We start from the raw sequence: 19812 nt of genomic DNA, 5'->3' as shown, positions 1-19812 counted from the left end.
ACCTTCCACTATCCCAGGTTGCTCCAAGCCCTGTATAATCTGGTCTTGAATACTTTCAGGGATGGGAACCCTGGAATAAACCCTGAGCTGCAGAGGAGGAATCCCCTTGCATGGCCTCAAAGAGCAAAAGAAGCAGCAAAGCACCACTTCCAGCCCCACCTGTGCCGTTTGCTCCCACCTTGGCAGACCCAGCTCCCACGGGGCAGCAGAACCAGCCCTGGAGCTGCTTTGGGTCAATCCTGTCTGGAGCAATGATACTAAAACCCAGGGTCCATCAGCAATTCATTCACTCAGCTGCTAAACACAAGGACAATTTTTGGAGTTAATAAGTTACCAGAGGAGCCAAGAACTGGGCAAGTCCCCAGAGCAACTCCCACTGCCCTAATCAGGCACTAAACCCCATCATCCCCATCAGCGCTTTCTAAGCACCCATTATTTAATAAAAACCACTCAGCAGTCCCTCTACTCTTTGCAAAACTGTTTTTCTTCCAACTTCTGTCAGAAAATGAGCAGCAGATGCTCAAGAGAAGAAGCACATTTTCCATCACTAAAATAAACTTAATTTGGAAGTCCTGAACTTGTGACACCCATTGCTCTCCTGCAAATAAACCCACCAGGGATGATATAATTTGCATATTTAACCTTCTCACAGTGCTAATGATTTTAGGAGAGGCTGATACATCACCTGTGTCCGCTGAGAGCAAACACCCATTACCTGCAGAGTTATTTCCAGGTTGTAGGAATGAGCCCTTGGGATTATGGTGCTGTAATAACTCCGGGCACCGCAAAGCTCCAGAGGAAACCTTGGAGCGAGGCTGGTCGTGACCAAAGATCAGCAAACACAGAGCACGTGGGTGCTCAGCTGGGAGCTGGAATAGGCTGTGGCACCCAACAGCATCAGGAAATCCATCTCCATGTTCACATCCCCATCTCCAGGATCCCCAGCACCAGCCAGAGGCCTCAGCACATTTCTCGCGATGCTTAAATCACCACCTCATCAAATCAACAAAAAAACTACGTCTATAAATTCAGAAATGCTCTAAAGATTTTAAAGAAGAGGCCACACTTTCAAGAAAGAAAGGAAGAAAACAACAAAAAAATCTACCAGGAGCAATTCCTCACCCCCAGCCACAATCCTAATTGATCCGAGGGAGAATATTTATTTAGGTTAAGGAGACGGCCAGAAGGCACAAGTTTTAAAAGTAAAATCCTAAAAGGCCCAGGGCAAACCCATGCAAATTATCATCCCAATGAGTTCTTATCTATATCAATATCTGCCAGTGACAGAGAGTCCCCAGCCAGCCCCCACAGAGCCATCGTACCCCGGTGATGCTCTTCCCAACATTACACTGATGAGACTTTCAGCTTTTCTGTTATTAAAAAACAGAATTTGATTTTCAGGGAGTCCTGTGATGGTGGTTGTTAAGCACTTGACTGGCTTCAAGCCAAAATTTTGACCTGGCGGATTCCAGTAAAAAAACTACTAATTTATTATTAAAAAATAATATTTATTTCCTGCATGTCTTTACAAAAAGAAACACATGCAGTTTATCAAGATGCAGTGAAATATGTCAACTTTGGAATTTTCTAGTGCCCAAGTAATCAAAACCAAATAATTTAGAAAATAAATAAACGAGGCTTTTGCCCAGGTGCCCCACTCAGTATTTAACTTTCCATGGGGATCCAGCTCTTTTTAATGATGAAATCAAAAGCTATTCCCTCAGAAACTTTACTCACAGGCTGGAATTTGACCGGGATATTTCTTCATCCCACCAGAGTTCATTCTCTGCTCTCCCAGCAGCCACAAGCTCATCCTGGTGGCCTTCGGAGAGGGGAGCTCCACGCAGGATGCTCGGGAAGAGGTGAATGAAATACCCCCAGAATGTCAAATTTTCTGTGTAAGGTTTGGTGAGCGGTAAGTAAATGTTTTCCATCGATAACAAGATAGTTAAATCAAAGCTTCAGCGGGCCCTGAGCAGCAGCATGGATTTCCCACCCAATCAGTGGATGGATCAAATACCTGGCACGAGGCTGCAGATAATCCCAGCGATTTATTTTGGGGGAGCCAGGGCGAGGGAAGGCGGGGGGGAAGCTCCAGCCCCGGCGAGGATTTGCGTATTAGTAAAAACAAACAATCCTGTAAATAACGAGCCCCTCGTCCTGTCTCCACCACGCTCCTCTTATTGAGTGAGTCAGATGTTCTGCTGATTAAAAATTGATCCATTTCAAAATCTAATCAACAGAATAGGATTCTTTCATATGTTATCAAGGCAGATGCTGACAACAAAAACCAAACCTGTTATTAACCCATGAACCCTGATGACCTGAACCTGGCTGGGCTCTGCAACTGTAAATTATTCAGTAGTCCAAGAGCAATACCCGTAAGCCTGATGAATTTATGCCCTGACTGGAGCCAGTGGGGGTTAAAGCCAATATCACAGACCCGGGGGTCCCTGGGGACACGGTTCATGACACGCTGCCACTCTGTGTCATGCCTGGGAATACATTACTGGCATCTGCTCGCCTTTGCCTTGCAAATGTCTAGCTCCTTTTTTTATTTTTTTGGTAGTTTTTTCTTTGTTTTTAAATGACTTTCCAGCTTCAGCACAGCCCTGGGGGGAGTGGAACCCCTCAGTCCTGCTGGTCTCTGCTCAAACCCTGTGTCACCACCACCACAGAGCAAACGGTTTGTGTCCCTGCTTCAGCCACAGCCCAGCACTGGTTGTTCAGTGCCTCACTCAGCCATGAGGAACTGGAAAACTGGGGGGACAACTGGGATTTATCTCATTGTTTTTAAGCCCCATTGGCATCCCTGGCCCAAGCTGCTCAACCCAGCGATGGAGACATCGCCATGGGGTGATGCCACTGCTTGGTGGCATCTCACTTTGTGGGCTGGTGACAGTCCTACATGGTCACACCAGGGCACTCACGTACTGCTGGCTTGTCCCTCCCCAAAAACACCCAAAAGATGATGATGATGATGCAGAGAAACCCCAGCTCTGACACAGATTCCAACCTGGAATCACTGCCAGAGGGTTCACCACAGCATCACTCAGTTCCCCAAACCTCAAACCAACATCTTTCTCCAAGTTTTGGGGGAAAGCAGCAGTTTTAAGCATAGATTCTAAAGCTTTTTGAGGCAAAACCCCCCTGCCCAGCACTGTTGAATCCTCTATTTCCTCCCCTGAGCTGCCCAGGTGCTGCCCCAGCCTGATCCTCCTGGCTGGAATCAGAATGGGAAACAATTGGCGCCACATAAACCAAGTTCAAAGATGACAGCTCTTCTCTTAAACGGTAATATATTTATAAGTGTAATGACTTTCTGACCTCTCCTTAAAGCCCAAATAACCCCTGGGGAGTCCCCTCAGACTGGCCACAATCGATCCTGGCTGGGCTGCAGCTCCCAGACAGTGGCACCTCCTGGGGCGGCTCCTCTTGCTCCCCCCAAAATCCCACCGGGTGCCAGCACCACGCTGGGGTTGTTCTGTTATTTAATAGTGAGACCCCACCATCCTTCACCCCACAACCTCAGGGGGAGCCCAGCTGCCACCATAAGGCTAAAACTACCAAATATTGGCCTTTTTTCTCTTTATTAAATCCAAAAGTGCTTTAAAAACTACACAGAACACTGCTGGCAGTGCCCACAGGGATGCTCCTGGACACTCTGGAAGGGAAGCCCAGGCTCTTCTCCAGCAGGGATTTTGGAGCACTGTGCCCTTCCTGGCATCCTGGAGTCACAGCCCATCCCTGCAGCCCCAATGTCAGTGCACAGACTTCACCTCCATCAATTCTGGATCCAAAGAGGACCAAAAAACCAGCAGAAATGGAGCAGTTTTATCCTTTTTAAAAGCCTGCCTGGATAAAGACTCCTGGCTGGACATCCCCACAGCCAGAGCAGGTGGATTCCCCCTGCTTTGGGATCCCTGGATCAAACCCCGGCAGCTGCATCCCCACATCCCTCCTTGTGCATGGCCCAGCCTGCACAGGTCCCCTCAGCCCTTCAACATCCTTACAGGGATGTGCCCACGGATACCAGAGTGATTCAGACATGGAGAGCACAGCAGGGTTTTGTCTCTTAATAAACCAGATATTCTATAAAATTCCATCATACCACAAGGCAAAATGGGCAGCAAGTCTTGGAGGAGGAACTGAGGGATGCATCCAGTCTGGAGCAGCCCCATCCTGGCCCAGCCAGAGATCCATGCCCACACTCTGCAGGGGTACACAGGAGCAGCTGCTGGTTTGCCTCACCATCCTCCTCCTCCTGGCCGGGGCAGCCCAGCTCACCCAGCACCGACCTCAGCTCTCTCCTCCCCATCCCATAATCACACTTGTGCAAAGCCGCTGCCGTACATAAGGAAGAGAGGAAACATCCTTGGAGAGCCTCACAATCAGACAATTTTTAAGATCATGGAGCATTAAACCATTCCCAATAGGGTTTACTAATCAAACAGCCAAATCCTTCATAACCAACCAATCCCTACAGAGCAATTAAATCCTTCCCCTTTAAAACACTTGGCACGCCGTCTGGGGAGAAAAAGAAAAATTTGCAAAATTCATTTGATAAATTAACCAGGGAAAAGAAAGAAGTGAATCAAGCTTTGTTCTTTTCATTTTTTTTAATTATGGAATTCACAATGCCTGAATAATGTTTAATAAGAACTATGAAAATTCCTAACAGTATTACAACACAACACAAAAGAATTAACCTGGTTACCGTGAAAAATTGCATATTTAATTAAGAACAGAGAGTTCAAAACTATCCAGAGATTTCAAAAGTACCGTTGCCTAAGGGGCTAAATTACACGCTCGCAGTGCTGCTAACAGGGCTGGAGCGCGCAATCATTACCCAAGTGTCCCCATTAAGTGACAATGGGCAGATGACATCAAATTCATTTCAAAAGCAACAGGAATTGAAGCGTTCGCTTGGGTAGTGGAAAGGAAAGCGACTATCCTGCTGGTATAAACCAGACCCCTTGTTGATAAAGGCAATAATTAAAGAATAATGTTAATTAGCTGCTTTTATTTGAAGGAAAAGTGCGGTGGCAGGAGACGCTGCCTCAGCGGCGTGTGCCGAGCGGAGAGCGGAGCCGGCAGAGCTGGACACGTGCTGGAGCCGTGCCCAGGGCACAGCCCCACCGCCCCGGGCACCCGCCAGCCCTCAGCTCTGCCAGGAGTGGGCCTGGGAGGAGTTTGAATGGGTTGGCATCAACAAAGCACAGCCCAGCTCTGGTGCCAGAGGAAGGGAATGGGAGCGGCACGGCCACAGCATCCCACTCCATCCCATCCCAACAAATGCGACATCAGCAGCCACTCATGGGGAGAGACCCCTGTAGACTCACAGAGTCATGGAGTGTCCTGAGCTGGAAACAGCCGAAAGGATCAGAGTCCAACTCCTGCCCCTGCATAGACACTCCAACAATCCCACCCTGGCAGCGCTGTCCAAACGCTCCTGGAGCTCTGGCAGCCTTGGGGCCGTGCCTGAACAGCCTTTTCCTGATATCCAACCTAACCCTCCCCTGGATGCAGCTTACCCCCACCATCCCGAGGGAGAGCTACAGCACAGGGGTCTCCACCAGCCTGTCTCCTGGAGGGCACCATTCTCCACTCACCCTATCCCAGCCACCGTGCTGGGCATCACAGGGGGCTTTTAGCCCAACCTGTGCCCCCACAGAGCCCACGGCTTCTCCCTCAGTCAAGAAACTGGGGGGACGAGAAGGGTAATAATGACCCAGCTCCCAGGGCTGCAGCAATGTTTGTGCAGCGCTCCCAGAGCCGCAGACGGAGGCAGCTCTCCCCGTCAGCGTGATTAATAAGGAATAAATGTCCTCTGCAGCCAGGCTGAGCAATAACACCCCGGCTCTGCTCCGTGCTTACAGCACACATTACAAGCCCTGCTGCCAGCGCAGGTAATACTTTATTATGTTATCCCGGTGGAAGAAAACAAAGGATGCTCGAGGTCCTGACTTTGGTGTAAAACCACGGGAGCGTTACCAAAGGCAACGGCGGCATGCTCGGAGCGGCTGACGTACGGCACAGCTCCCACCAGAGGGATATTTATCCGGGGTTCAAATTGGTTATTTACTTTTTTGGGGATCTGTGTTGCAGGAGGAATGGCTGGCACAGACACACGCCAGGAGTTAAATATTAAATCGGCCCCGCTCTCGCTTAAATCACAGCAAAGTCAGTGCTCAGGGGTGCTGGGGCAGCTTTGGGGAAATCACTTAGTGCTGCACCAAAGTAGTCAAAAAAATAATTAAACAGCAAGGCCATGTTAAAGAATAAAAGGCATCGAATCCATTTTGGGAGAAGGTGTCAGCACATCCAGGGAAGCTCAGCTTAAAAAAGCCACCAGTGGTGGGAATATTGAATATTGCAAAGCAGGAGTCAGGTGGGCACAGCCAAAATAATTCACATTAAATACAGAGATGAGGTTGAAGGAGCCCATCATCACACACTGCCCTTCTGATGGGGATCCTGCCTGAAAAACTGGGCTGAGCAGTTACTGCCTCCCATCATCCGAGGCTCACCCTCCATCCTGAGCTGGGACTTGTGGGCACCGGATGGGGCTGACTTGGCAAGCTCTGCTGGAGCTCTTTCTGTAAAGATGCCCCCAAGGACCCTCTGGATGGGCAAACAGTCCACCTTTCCCCAGAGAAACTCAATGCTCAGCCCTGTGCTCCCACCCACTGAGCCCTGAGACATGGGCTGAGGCACTCACAGCCCCCATTCACCCCAAACCCTCACCCAGCACCAGAGCCAAGCCAGGAGAGGGGGAATCACATCCTGAAAGGGATCTCCAGCAAGCAGCCAGAGCCAGCACATGGCCAAATCCTGCTTCCCACATTGTGCTGTCTTGGAAATACAGAACAAAAGCTGCAGGAAAACGTGCACCACAAAAAAAAAAAAAAAAAAAAAGAAGGTTATTAAAGAAAACTCAGTCACAGATCCTGTTGCAACACACAGGAAAAAGTGTTACGAAAGGGGAAAACTTTTTAATAAAGTCTGCAAGTATATATTCCTCCTTTATCAACCTCAAGATTTATTGACCCGAGGAGCCATATTGACTGAATAAATCTTGATAATGACCCCAGCAGAAGTCAATACCTGCTTATTATCTCCCAAGTTGGGGAATTACATCTTTCGGTAATAGGAGCAGGATGGTACAAAATGTTCTGAGAAACTTCACCCGGGCTTTTGGGGTGGGGAATGGATGTCTCTAATGTGCCTTTTCCTGTCCCAGAGGGAATGTGCTACACCGTGAGCTGCAGCGTGGGTTCTGTCTCAGGTCTGGTGTGGGGGGAGTGCACACCCATCGCTTCCAAACCCTAAATAAATCCCATTTCAAGGCATGCTGAGGAGCAGGATGCTGCAGCTCAGCCTCCCTCCCTGCAAACAATGGCCTTGCAATTTCAATTTGCTGCGTTGTGGAGGCAGCTCCCAGGATAATTCCCCGAAATTTGGGATGTAGGAATTCCTGCAGCCAGGGATGTGGCGCCATGATTACGCCAGCGCCCAAGGGAGGAGGGGAGAAGTACCAGTGCCATCCCTTGGGACATGCAGCCACCTCTGGGAACCCGAATACACTCATTTTCTCCAGCCAGCAAAACCAGGAGTGGAAAATAGGGGAGCAGAGCTGCCCTTGGAGCCCCCAAACCCACAGGTAAGCAAAGCCTCCTGCACATAAAGATGATGCTTCTTTTGCCAACAGCCAGCTCCCCATTCAGCAGAGAAAACAGGAGCCCTGGGACCAGCACACACAACACTTTGCCTGTATTTTTATTCCAGGTCTCTGCAGACAGCAAGAAAAATTAACTGAAGGGAGCAGCTCCTGTGCCAACATATGGAGGGAGATGCACGGCGAGTTCTGCAGGCTCTGCTGAGGTTTTCTAGTTAAGCAAGTGCCTCCTGAAGGACTGGCGGGCTGGGAGTGCACTGCCTCCTAATCTGCTCGTAAATAATAATTGGCATCACCCAGGGCTTTAACATTCTGCTCCACCCGCGGCGCAGGAGCTGTGCCCAGCCCTGCCAAACCCATGCCAAGGTGATGCCGCAGCCCTGGGACCCCCGGGAGCGGCTCCCTGCTCCCCATCCCGTGGGGCATCTACACAAGATGCACCCCATGGCCCCCACCCCTCACCACTGGCCCTCATTTCAGCGGGCACAGCAACCCTGAGCACTCCACTCAGTCCCCACACCCCTCTCCAAGCTGTAACACCCACCAGGAGAGGGCTGGGCTTGTGCTGGTCCCTGCAGTCCCACAAAAATAAAATTATATTTCAATCCCTGTCCCCTATCTGCCTCTTGGTCACAATTCCTCTCTTCCCCTCCTTTTTTCCAAGGCCACAGAGACAATCCACTAAACTGGATCAGGAGGCCAGCATGTACATCTCTAATGGGCTGCAGCACGCACACAATTAATTAATGGATTTATTAATTAGGGAAGAAGTCACTCTCCAGGCTGGAATTGGGGTCACCAGTTTCTAAAGTGAGAACTGTGGTGCTAAAGATAAACTCTCATTTTCTGCAGCTCTTCTTGTCTGGCAGCATCTCAATTATTCAGCCAGAAAAAAAGAAAAATTAAAAGAAAAAAAAAATCAGATTTCACTTCAGGAACTTCACAGTCTGACTTTCTGGCAACGCTCAACCCTGACCCCAGAGAAGGTGGGACCAGAAACACGGCCCATCTCCTCCTCCCTGCATATATAAATTTGAAATAGTAGAAATATCAGATATTAATGAAGGATTTGGGGGGGTGGGATGGATGTGGCACCTCAGGCTGTCCCAAGCAGGGAGCTGCGGTGGAGGCACAGAGGAAGGGGACACCATGAGGTGACAATAACAGTGACATTCTGAATGCTCCAGACACCGAGGTTTGAACTTGTTGATGTTGGAGCATCAGCATTTCAGTGACCAGTTCAGCTGGACCTCCTTGGGGCACATGGAAGGAGCATTTCCAGCTGCCATAGCCCTCGATCCCTGAGGAAACAGAGCTCCTGCGTGAAGGACAGAGGCGTCACCTGTGTCCCCACCAACAGGGCACAGCCCTGCAGGAGACAGCAGAGAATCCACCTGAAGAGCTCTGGTCACTGGGAAGCTCCCAGGAGGAGCACACAACCATCAGACAACAGCCAAGCCAACCATGAGACAGACATCTGCCGAGGCCCCGGCTCCGTCAGTGCCACTGCGCCCAAATTCAGATTAATTGTTCAGACCAGATGATTCCGCAGCCAATGCTCCCCACGCCCCACTGCACCGGGAGCAGCTGGAGCCACTGGAAAGCACAAACTGCATTCCCAACCTCACAGGACTTCTCAGCCAGCCCCGGGCACTGCCTGCACTTCCATAAACCCAGAGATTTCAGCTTGGAAAGAAAAATCCCTGCGAGACAGGGGCACCCAGAGCCCCCTTGGGCTCCCCCCACTTTTGCTTGGGCACAGTGGCCACAGCCACCATCCCAGCCTCCAGCAGAGATGGAAGGTGTTGGGTGCTGGAGATGCTGGAGGAAACTGGAATGTCCCACCAGTCTCTCCATAAGAGCCCTAAAAACACAGAGCACTCAGAGCATTTGCAGAGGTGAAGCTCCCCCAGTCACAGCCCCAGAAACACCTCGGCCTCCCCCCAGGGTTATCCTGCTGCTCCACAAGAATGCAGTTAAGTTTATTAGTCCAAGCTCCAGGAATGAAGCTCCAGCCAAGAGGACTGATAGCTTATTTACTGCTGTCGTCTATATAAAGCAGAATTTTGACACATTGTTAAATGATGCACATTTAGATAAGTCAAGCTGTCATATCATTTAATGGATGTCTAAACTCCCTCTGTAGCTGATATGTAAAATTTATGCACTCCAGAATATCAGAAGGTTATAATATTTTAATCACATCCACAGTTGTGGATTTTTAAATTTTTTTTTACCTCCTTCTCCCCTAAACTTTAAACAGCAAAAACTCTTCATCAACCAGACCACGCTCCGAGGCTCCCGGCTCTCCACCATCCGGCAGAGCCGCCGAAGTTTCTGCCCAACTCCGGCACGCGGAGAGAGAGCATTTGCATTCCGGGAAATAAACCCAAGAACATTTTATTTGACGAGAACCGAAGGCTTGGAGCCGTGTAGCCAGAGCTCATCTGCATAATGAGATGTGAAGACATTTATAAAAGATGGCTCTAATTGCTCTCGCTCGCCGTTGTATTTATTACCCCAAATCAGCAGCTCGCAACTCTTTGCCCGTTTTTTGCCGTTTTAACGCAGAACGGGTTGGATTGGAGCAGCACCCGGCACGCAGAGCATTCCATAAATCCATACGGTGCTGACCAGAACGCAATAAACCCCGAGCAAATTAAACCCCAAAAACCCCATGAAGGTATGAATCCCGCTCTGACTATCACACACAAGAAAGCTGTAAAAAAATACTGCATTAGTAATGTACACAATAAACCAATCTCATAACCCGGTGAAATACATCTGGTATTATCTTTGATAGAATTTTATCTCTTCTCATTTCCGCGACTCTCTGCCGTAAAAGGGCTCAGCGCCGTTTCGATCCGAGCGCTGCCGAGTGCCACATTATCCCTGTGTTTTCCATATGCCCACCATTCATCAGGGCGGCTCAAACTCTGACATTCCCGGCCAGCCCCAGGCCACCAGAGCTGCTCAGACACATCCATTAAAAAGGAAGGGGAAAAAAAAAAAAAAAAAAAGGAGGGGGGGAAAGCTCTTGGAAGAATAATAAATGGATTACTTGCCTTCCTTTTTTTTCCTTCCCCCTCTTGTTTTCCTTTTTTTTTTTTTTTTTTAATGGAGGGCATTAGGCCAAGCTGGCACAAGGTCACCTTTCCCAACGTGATCCCGGCGAGGCGGCAGAACTGCTGCCTGGACAGAAGTCAATCGCTGCTGCTCCCTCTCCAGCTCCGCACCAAGCCACAGGCACCGGCCAGGCGGAACGGCGCGGAAGGAAGCAGAGCCGCCACCTTCCAGCCCACCTCTCCCTCCGGCAAAGTTCGCCCCCGACAGACCCACGGCAAAGTAGCTGCCAATATTTATCTTTAAATAAAGGTTCTGCGCGCACCCAGGAAAAGTCATTAGCGCGATTTAGCGAGGAACGCTTTTGTATCCGAAGCGCTTAGAGCCGTAATCCCTTCCCGGCCACAATGCCAGAACTGAGCAGTCATGGCAAACCCACCGGCCGAGGTACCTGCGGTACTTTTCGGGTCGCGTAGCGCAGATGCAGCACGTAATCTGCTTAAAAGCCAAAATGTATTAATGCTGGAACTGTTGATCCAGTACCGGAGCCCCATAAATCGCATTTCAATTTGTTTACTCTCCTCCGAAGCACGCTGCATTTTAAACTCCGGAATATCCTACGGGGATAAACCCATTTAATATCCGTGGAAATGCGCGTTTCGGTTGTTGTAGCGGCTCCAGGTTGGGTTTCATCCCATTATGTCGGGAGAGCCATTGTGTTAATTATCCACCTTCTATTTAAGGTGCGTATTTAAGGTCACAAACTGTCAGCAGCCCCTGGCAACCTTCCCCCGCACACGGTAACAAAGGACTTACCGGGAATTTCACAGAGCGAGGGTACCACGGTGGGATACGGCGGCCGTGACCTGCCCGGAGCCACAAAGGAGCTGCCGCCCCCCCGCCGCCTCCATCCCCGGTCCGAGCGGCACCGCCTGGTACCGACCGCCTTCCCGGCGCTCAGGGCTGGCCGAGCCCCCGCACCGGCCCCGCGCACCGGCCCTGGATAACAATGGGAGGGCGGCGGGGCTCCGGGCAGCCCCGCTCCGCCATCCCTGCATCCATCACCGCAACCGCGCGGCTCTGCCCGCCCCGAGAGCGCCGGGGGATGCGGGGACCGAGCCGCCCCCGCTGCGGGCGGCTCCGGGGACACTTCGCAGCCCGCGGGCACCTGCGGCTCCGCTCGGCGGGCGGGGACCGCCAGAAACTTGGCGGGGCGGCGCGGGGGGGCCGCGCTCCCCGCAACTTCATCCCGCGCAACTTCCCTCCCTCCTCTTCCTCCCTCCCTCCCGCCGGGGCGGAGCGGCGGCCGCCCCCCGGCCCCGCTGTCACCTCGGGGGCGGCGGGGCGGGGGCCGGGGCTCCATCGCGGCTCCATCGCCGCTAGCGCTGCTCCATGCTCTGCTCCAGGCTCCCGGGCGGGCGGCGCCGAACAAAGAGCGGCGGCGGGGATCAATTTCTGATACCTATCGATGGGGAAGGGCGGGCGGAGGGAGGGGGGCGGGCGCGGGGGGAGAGGGAGGGAGGGAGGGACGGGGAAGGGGGGGGGGGGGGAGTGATCCGGGCGGCCACCCCCATCCCTCCCTCCCGCCCGCCGCCAGCCCCGCGCCCGCCGCCGCCACCGACCTGGAGCCGGCGAGCATCAAACCGTGTCCGGTATCGACACATCGATCCCACGTCGGCGGCCATCTTGGGGGAGCCCGGTGGCGCGGAGGGGCGCGGAGCCGCGCGGAGCGAGGGGGGGGGCCCCCGCCCGCCCACCCGCCCCCACCGGGGGCGGCCCCGCCGCGCCCCGCCCGCGCCCCGCGGGGAGGAAGGATGGGGCACCCTCCTGGTCCACCCCTCTCCCCCTCGGGGCGACCCCCGAGCATCGCCCCCCGCGGCTTTCGGACACCACCACCGCCCCCCCCCCCTCCCCTCCCCGGTCTCAGTCCCGGGAAGGGGCGCGGAGCCCTCCGGGCGATGGATTTTTCCCGACCAAATCAAGGTTTTTGGCTGGAAAAATCACCAGCCGGAAGCTGCCAGTTAAACTTTTCCAGGTTTGTTTGGTTTGTTCCCCCTAATCTGACCCTTCCAGCACCTTTGACCTGCTGGGAGTGCCTACAGCAAACACGCTCCCAGTGCTCCGCAGCCAGAAATCCCCCAAATTCATAAACACCCCAAATTCAGGCTGGTTTAGGGCTGTATTTTGAAATTTCTTAATGGCTCTGAAGAATCCAACCAACTTCAGCAGAAGAATGGAACCCACCCAGCAGCGTCTGGGCACTGAAAACGGCTTTCCCAGGAATTCCCCCCCCCGGTTCCGCACCAAAAAAAAAAAAGAACTTTACATTTTCTTCCCCAAGTTGCCCCAAAGCCTGTTGTACTGACCACACCAACATCCAAGGGGCTTGGAGAATTAATTCCCAATCCCATGGAGAAGCAGTACTCCCCATCAGAGCCGTGCCACAACTGTGCTGGAGGGACCCCAGCCCCCCCCGCCTCGGCTCAATTTTGAGCGCAGAAGGACAGAGCTGCCCCTCGGGTGCATTTTGCAGGCGGGTATTTGCAGACCAAGCAAGTGCAGAGGTTTAATAGCCCTGCCAAGGAGCAGGGAACACCCTGGGCCGTCGTGCAGGCAGCATGCACAGCTCTGCTCCTGGAGGGGCTTCTGTGACAACTCCACATCCCAGCTGCCCTCCCCAAGACCCAGCATGGGCAAACACTGCCCACCACCACCCCATGGAGGGGGTCCCCAGGTGTTCCCAGGGGTTCCCAAGCTGCTTTGCCTCCAAAGCTGCAGAGGATGAGGGCAGGATGTTCATCACTATCCTGGTCCCTTTGTCTTATCTGTCCCCTTTGGATCCCTGTGCTCGGAAGGGCTGGAGGGAGATGGTCGGCACAGACACCAGCAAACCCAGAAGTGCTCCTGCAGTGGTCACTGCTCCTAAAACTCTGCCTGCTGCAGCAGATCTTGCAGTGCTGGTGCCACTCTCTGCACAAGGCTGGGGAGGAAGCAGCCCCTCACTGCCCAGGTATCATCCTGCTGCTGGTCCCTGCATTTTGCAGGGCTCTTGGGATTCCACCAAAACCAAAAGTTTTTGGAAAAACCGTTCCAGAGTTTGAGTTCAGAAGGCACCGAAGAAAAGGGACACCCTTCAAACTGCACCCTGCTCTGCAGGTGCCTCCGATTGGCACAGGACAGGTCTGTTCCTGGGCCAGGAAAATTGTCCAAAAGGGTGAGGCAGACACCCAGAGTGACCTTGGCCCCACGCTGTAGCACAAACAGCCAGGAAATGATCTTGTTCTTCTCATCCTCTCCACTCAGAGAAATTCAGAGCCGCTCGCAATCCCACAATTGCAAAACGCCTCAGGCAGAAGAACAAGTGAACAGAAAATCAAAGTTCAAAGAAAGATTTGCGGGAGCCAAGGCAGCTTGTGTCAGAGAGAGCCTGGATGCTCCTGTGAGCCCTGCACCAGCCTCTTCCCCACCTTCAGAGCTGGCTTGGAAAGGGGCAAATCCTTCTTATGGTCCTGCAACAAAGACATTGCTGGAACTAGGGAACCCCAGAAGGAAATGCTGAGCTGAAATCCCAACCCTGGCGGCATCAACAGCAAATTCCATGGATGTTCTGAGACCTCAGCCACGAGTGCCCGGGTGCTGCTCCTACTTGAAGGCATCCAAGCAAAAACCTCCACGTGTGCTCTGGGAACCCAAGTGCTATAAATAGATCCCCTTATCCCCCCAAATCACAAAAATCTGGGAGTGGAAACCACTGGGAGTCACTGAGATTTGTAATGAGACTGGGACTGCTGGTGGTGCCAGGCAGCTGCTGTATTAGCAGAGGGTGGGAGCACAGGCTGTGCAAGGGGAGATCCCACTTGGGAATTCATTTCCCCACCCCCCTCAGGGCCAGGGGAACGTTTGCTTATAGATGGGTCAGTAAATCCAGGTGTGATGAGTGGTCTTTGTGGGGAGAGCTGTTTTCTCTCCATGCCAGCAACAGGGATTGCCCACTTTGTTCATGACCAAGGTGCTCCAGGGATCTGCACCAGGACAGGTCCCAGGCAGAGACCTTCTCCCTGTGCCCACAAAACTGATCTCACCCCCATAAATCACTGCCCTGCTCTGCTGCCCAGGGAACAGAGGAGCCTGCTCATAAATCAGGAATAAAACTAACTTGGCGTCTTTGGTGAGCAAATTAAATTGTGGGCTTTGAAGGAATGTTTCTGTTTGGCCAAATCATTAATAAATCAATGGGACCATAAGGAAGAGGAGAAGGACTGCACCCTGTGCCACCTGGAGGGAGGGGTGGCACAAACCCCCCCGTGTCCCCTGTGTCCCCTTGGGTGCTGCCCCACGGCCCTGGAGCACCCCTGGGGAGAGCAGGGGGACCCTGGTGCTGCCACCCTCCCTCCACAGAGGGCTCACCCGCCCCGGGGAGCGCTGCGAGGTGCAGGTTAATAAATCAGTTTGTCTCCAGCCCCATTTGCTTTGTGTGCCTGACAATAGCCCGTTGTAAATGGCAGCCCCTTGCCTCCTCTCCTGAAAGGCTTTTAATTAAAATATGGAAGGGGCTTTTCTGTGTACTTTAAAAAAAAAAAAAAAAAAAAAAAGGATTTCAGCACACTCCCGTTCCAGGCGTTAATTTATTCCTGCCTTCCTGCCTGTTTGTGATCCATGTAAGTCCTTTGTGCCGTGATCCCGCCCCACTAGGCAGCCGAGGGGCGATGCTGGCAGTGAGACCTGGTGATGGTGACCCAGTGCCAATGGTGAACCAGTGCCAATGGGGAGCTTGCTCGGTCACCTTCTCCCAAGGATGGGCAGAGGGACACCAGGAACCCACGGGACAGCAGTGCCATCAGAGAAAGCCCTGGATGTGTGAGGCCCTGGGGCTGCCCAGGAGCTCAGGCCCAGCTTCAGCCCATCCCCTGTGGACACTCTGACAGCTGCTGCAGAGCTCTGTCCCCATCCCGTGCAGGGCAAGGCACTGCAGCCCCTGTCAGCTGCCCTCCAGCACGTTTGGTCCTGGGGTCCCAGAAGCCCTGGCAGAGGTCCTGCCCCCACTTCTGCATAGTTGCCACTTCCAGTGGGAAAAGCCAGGGCCATCCCAGGGCTCTGCCAGGCCTCTGCCAGCTCAGGGATGCAGGATTCTCCACAGCAGTGAGGTACAAGTGAGGTCCCTTCCCACCCAAATCGTTCTGTGATTCCATGACAGCACAGAAGCCCATTACCACAGGTGGTGGAGCTTCATGGCCGTGTCCCATCTCCCTGTAGCCCTTCTTCCCTCTCCCTTTGCTCCTCTCCCTTCTGCTTCTTTCCCTCCTGGTCCTCTCCCTGCCCGCTCCCTCCATCCCTTTCCCCCATCCCTTTCCCCCATCCCTTTCCCCCATCCCTTTTCCCATCCCTTTTCCCATCCCTTTTCCCCATCCCTTTTCCCCCCATCCCTTTTCCCACCCCTTTTCCCCATCCCTTTTCCCACCCCTTTTCCCCATCCCTTTTCCCATCCCTTTTCCCATCCCTTTCCCCCATCCTTTTCCCCCACCCCTTTCCCCCCATCCCTTTTCCCATCCCTTTTCCCCCATTCCTTTTCCCCCCATCCCTTTTCCCCCATCCCTTTTCCCCCATTCCTTTTCCCCCCATCCCTTTTCCCATCCCTTTTCCCATCCCTTTTCCCCCCATTCCTTTTCCCATCCCTTTTCCCCCATTCCTTTTCCCCCCATCCCTTTTCCCATCCCTTTTCCCATCCCTTTTCCCCCCATCCCTTTTCCCCCATCCCTTTTCCCATCCCTTTTCCCATCCCTTTTCCCATCCCTTTTCCCCCATCCCTTTTCCCCCCATCCCTTTTCCCATTCCTTTTCCCATCCCTTTTCCCCCATTCCTTTTCCCCCCATCCCTTTTCCCATCCCTTTTCCCATCCCTTTTCCCCCCATCCCTTTTCCCCCATCCCTTTTCCCATCCCTTTTCCCATCCCTTTTCCCATCCCTTTTCCCCCATCCCTTTTCCCCCCATCCATTTTCCCATCCCTTTTCCCATCCCTTTTCCCCCATCCCTTTTCCCATCCCTTTTCCCATCCCTTTCCCTCATCCCTCTCCTCTCCCCCTCCCGCCGGGACCGGGCAGCGCCCGCACAGCGCCCGCTACAACGTTGCCACCTGGCGGCCACCGCGGGAGCTGCAGCGCGTCCCCGCGGGCTGGGTCGGGGGACACGGAGGGACACGGGGGGACACAGAGGGACACGGGGGGACACGGGGGGACACGGAGGGACACGGGGGGACACGGGGGGACACGGGGGGACACAGAGGGACACGGGGGACACGGGGGGACACGGGGGACACGGAGGGACACGGGGGACACGGGGGGACACGGGGGACACGGAGGGACACGGGGGGTGGCTCGGCCGGTCACGGCGGGGACACCGCCGGGGGGACGCTAAGGGACATGGGGGGCACAGGAGTGCAGGGTGAGGCAGCGTGGGGGGGTCACGGCCCCCTTCGTCTCCCCGCGGTGCCCACGGGACGTGCGCTGAGCTGTGCCCGGCCTCAGCCCTCGCTGCCCCCCGGGTGCCCGGGCCCCTCCACCGGCCGCCTTTCTGCCTCGGCTACTTATTCCGCGCTCATTTCCTCTACAATTAGCACATGCTCTTTAATTAATTTTCCTCTTTTATTGCTTCGCCCAAATTATCTCAACCCCGGCGCCGTTCGCGTGCTCGCGGTGGATAACGCTGCTATTTATGGCTTTCCCTGTCAATGCTGCGGCTCAGGAGGCCAGGACGGCCCCCTCCCCCCGGGGCCGCATCCCGTTCGCAGCGCAGGGCACAGCCCCGGGACAGGCCAGAGCTGAGGAATTGTCCGTCCTCATCCCCATCCTCGGCGCAGCCGCTCCTCGGCTTTCCTTGGCAGGTGGCGGCTCTTCCCCAAACTCCTGAGCTGGGCAAATCCTCCCGGCCGTAACCACAGTGCTGTAACTGTCCAAGGGAAAACCGAGGTTAATCAGGCAAAGCTGCTGCATCGAATCTGTCCGGAATAAGCTGTTATACATGGAAACCTTCTGAACACCAAGGGGAGAGGGATAAAACCCTCCAAAAGCTCCTGAGGATGCTGCCAGCAGAAAGGGGTTGTGTGGGACTGTGGTGAGCAAGGCAAAACCTCACACAATGGAAACTGAGGGGCAGGGATGTGCCAGAGGGCACAGAAACCAGAGGAGATGAATTTCAGCCACCAGCCAGCACCATGGCACATGGGTCACCCCCACGACTCCCCTCAATGCAAGCATCAGGGATGGGGTGACCACCTCAGGCATCTTCCAGCTGCAGCTCCGAGCTGCACAGGAATCCATCTTTCTACCTTTAATATGATTTCCCCCTTTAAAATAATCATTACCAATAAACAAATACAGCAGCCAGTGTATATAAGCATCAAATTAAGTAGCTACATGCATTTGTTATATTTGATATAGCCTTGTTAACTGGAATTTCCCAGGTTTGGAATATGTATTGATTTCAGCAAACATATATTACTTTACTGTAAGTACCAACAGCCATTGTAGTTAATATACAACAGTTTAATTTAAAATGCATTAGTTTAATAAAAATGCATAAAACAGAAGGGAATTGCATTAGCTTCAATAAAAAAAATTCAATTTCATAAATATTATCCAGTGTTAAAATGCATTGATTTCCTGGGAAAATGTATTGGTCAGAGGTAATTTACATTGGTTTGGATGGGAACGTCCCGGAGTGTTACATATGTATTGGTTTAGTCAAATGTGTCTGATCACAGAAAAAAAATACTGGTTGGAGCAAAGGATATTCATAAAGAACCGGCGCGGAGCAAGCGGCAGCAGGGGCTGGCTCTGGAGCGTCCTGGTGCTCTGAGGTGGCTGTGCCTGAGGCTGGGCACCCCACATCAGCTCCGTGGATGCTCAGGTTTGGGAGTACCGGGATGCTGCCGGGATCCCCGGGACACGGAGCCATTATCGGCCCTGGGCAGGCCTCGGCCGGGGCGTCTCGCTCAGGCGGAGCTTGCGCCTGGCACAGAGCGGGGGTTAATCAAATCCTTTTGACTCCATTTTTTATCGAGCTCGAGAGGGGCTGGCCTGTTAATTAGAAAGGCTTTTTCATGTAAAACACAGGCTCTTTTGCAGATAAGAAAGGACGATGCTTGATTTTGCCGTGGCACGGATACGTGTGTTATTCCTTGACATCCATTCACAGGCTGCAGCCACTTCCCACAGCTCTTTTGTTCACTCCAGGGCTCCAGAGGCAGATTTGTGCATTCAGACACATTTAAAGCACTGAGGTTTTCCTGGGGGCCAAGAAGCCCCCCAATATCCGCAGTAGGAGAAGGATATGATGAGCCTAGAGGCGCTTCCATCTGCGGGCTGGACCAGGATCCTCACGGGAGAGCAGGATCTGGCCCGTGCAGCACAGAGGATTTCAGCTGACAGCAAGAAGTGAGCAGTGGAGCAGATGCACCGTCTTACAAACCACAGCAGAAACCCTGGCAGCCATCTGCACCCCATCCCCATCCCGGATTTCCGGGCCACCCTCGGCACCGCCGGCCCCTCAAAGCCCCCAGGCACCCTCTCACCCCAACCACAACCTGGGCAACACCGGGGACAGAACCAAGTTTGACCTCTTCCAGGCAGAGCAGGCAAAAATGGTTGTTCCTAAAAAAATAATATTCTGGGAGATCTCCACAGCTCCAGGGCTTCCTTCTGCACCCTTTTCCCCCATCCCGTGCCGTGCCCCGGCACGGACACGGAGCCGGGGACGGGGACAGGCAGCGCCCAGGCGGCGCCGGTGGCTCCATGGCCAACCAGTCCTGTGAAACCACCACACATCACTTCCCTGATGCTTATGGATTTTTCCTTAATGTCACAAATTAAGGTAATTGGGCTCGGCTGGCCGATGAATCCAACTGAACTTGGCAGAACGAGGGACCGTCCGTGCCGAGATTGATCCCTTTCATCCCCGGCTGTGCCCGGGGCTGATCCGGGCCCCAGCTCCCGAGCCCAGCGGCTCTTTTGCTCACATAGACCCCAAACCACATCCTGAAATCCCTTCCCTGAGCTGCAGCTCCATCCAGACGAGAT

At 53.4% G+C, this 19812-nt stretch overlaps 1 protein-coding gene across 4 annotated transcripts in view; it reads right to left on the bottom strand.

The window, feature by feature from the left end:
- CUX2 (cut like homeobox 2) overlaps window positions 1–12447 on the bottom strand; it is a 64276-nt gene extending 51829 nt beyond the window's left edge. The window contains exon 1 of one of the 4 annotated variants that reach the window (XM_069030741.1): window positions 12364–12447. In XM_069030741.1, the coding sequence (XP_068886842.1) occupies window positions 12364–12426 (63 nt within the window). In that variant the 5' untranslated portion in view covers window positions 12427–12447. Of the gene's footprint in view, window positions 1–11557; window positions 11689–12070; window positions 12143–12363 lie in introns of those variants that run through there. The other 3 variants (XM_069030740.1, XM_069030736.1, XM_069030742.1) reach the window with 3 other exon arrangements.
- Between the last annotated feature and the right edge of the window lie 7365 nt (window positions 12448–19812).

Source organism: Aphelocoma coerulescens, chromosome 15 (genome assembly GCF_041296385.1).
Source record: "Aphelocoma coerulescens isolate FSJ_1873_10779 chromosome 15, UR_Acoe_1.0, whole genome shotgun sequence".
Taxonomy (NCBI): Eukaryota; Metazoa; Chordata; class Aves; order Passeriformes; family Corvidae; genus Aphelocoma; species Aphelocoma coerulescens.
Note: the sequence above shows the minus strand (reverse complement) of the source record. Positions and strands in the feature narration are given on the sequence as shown.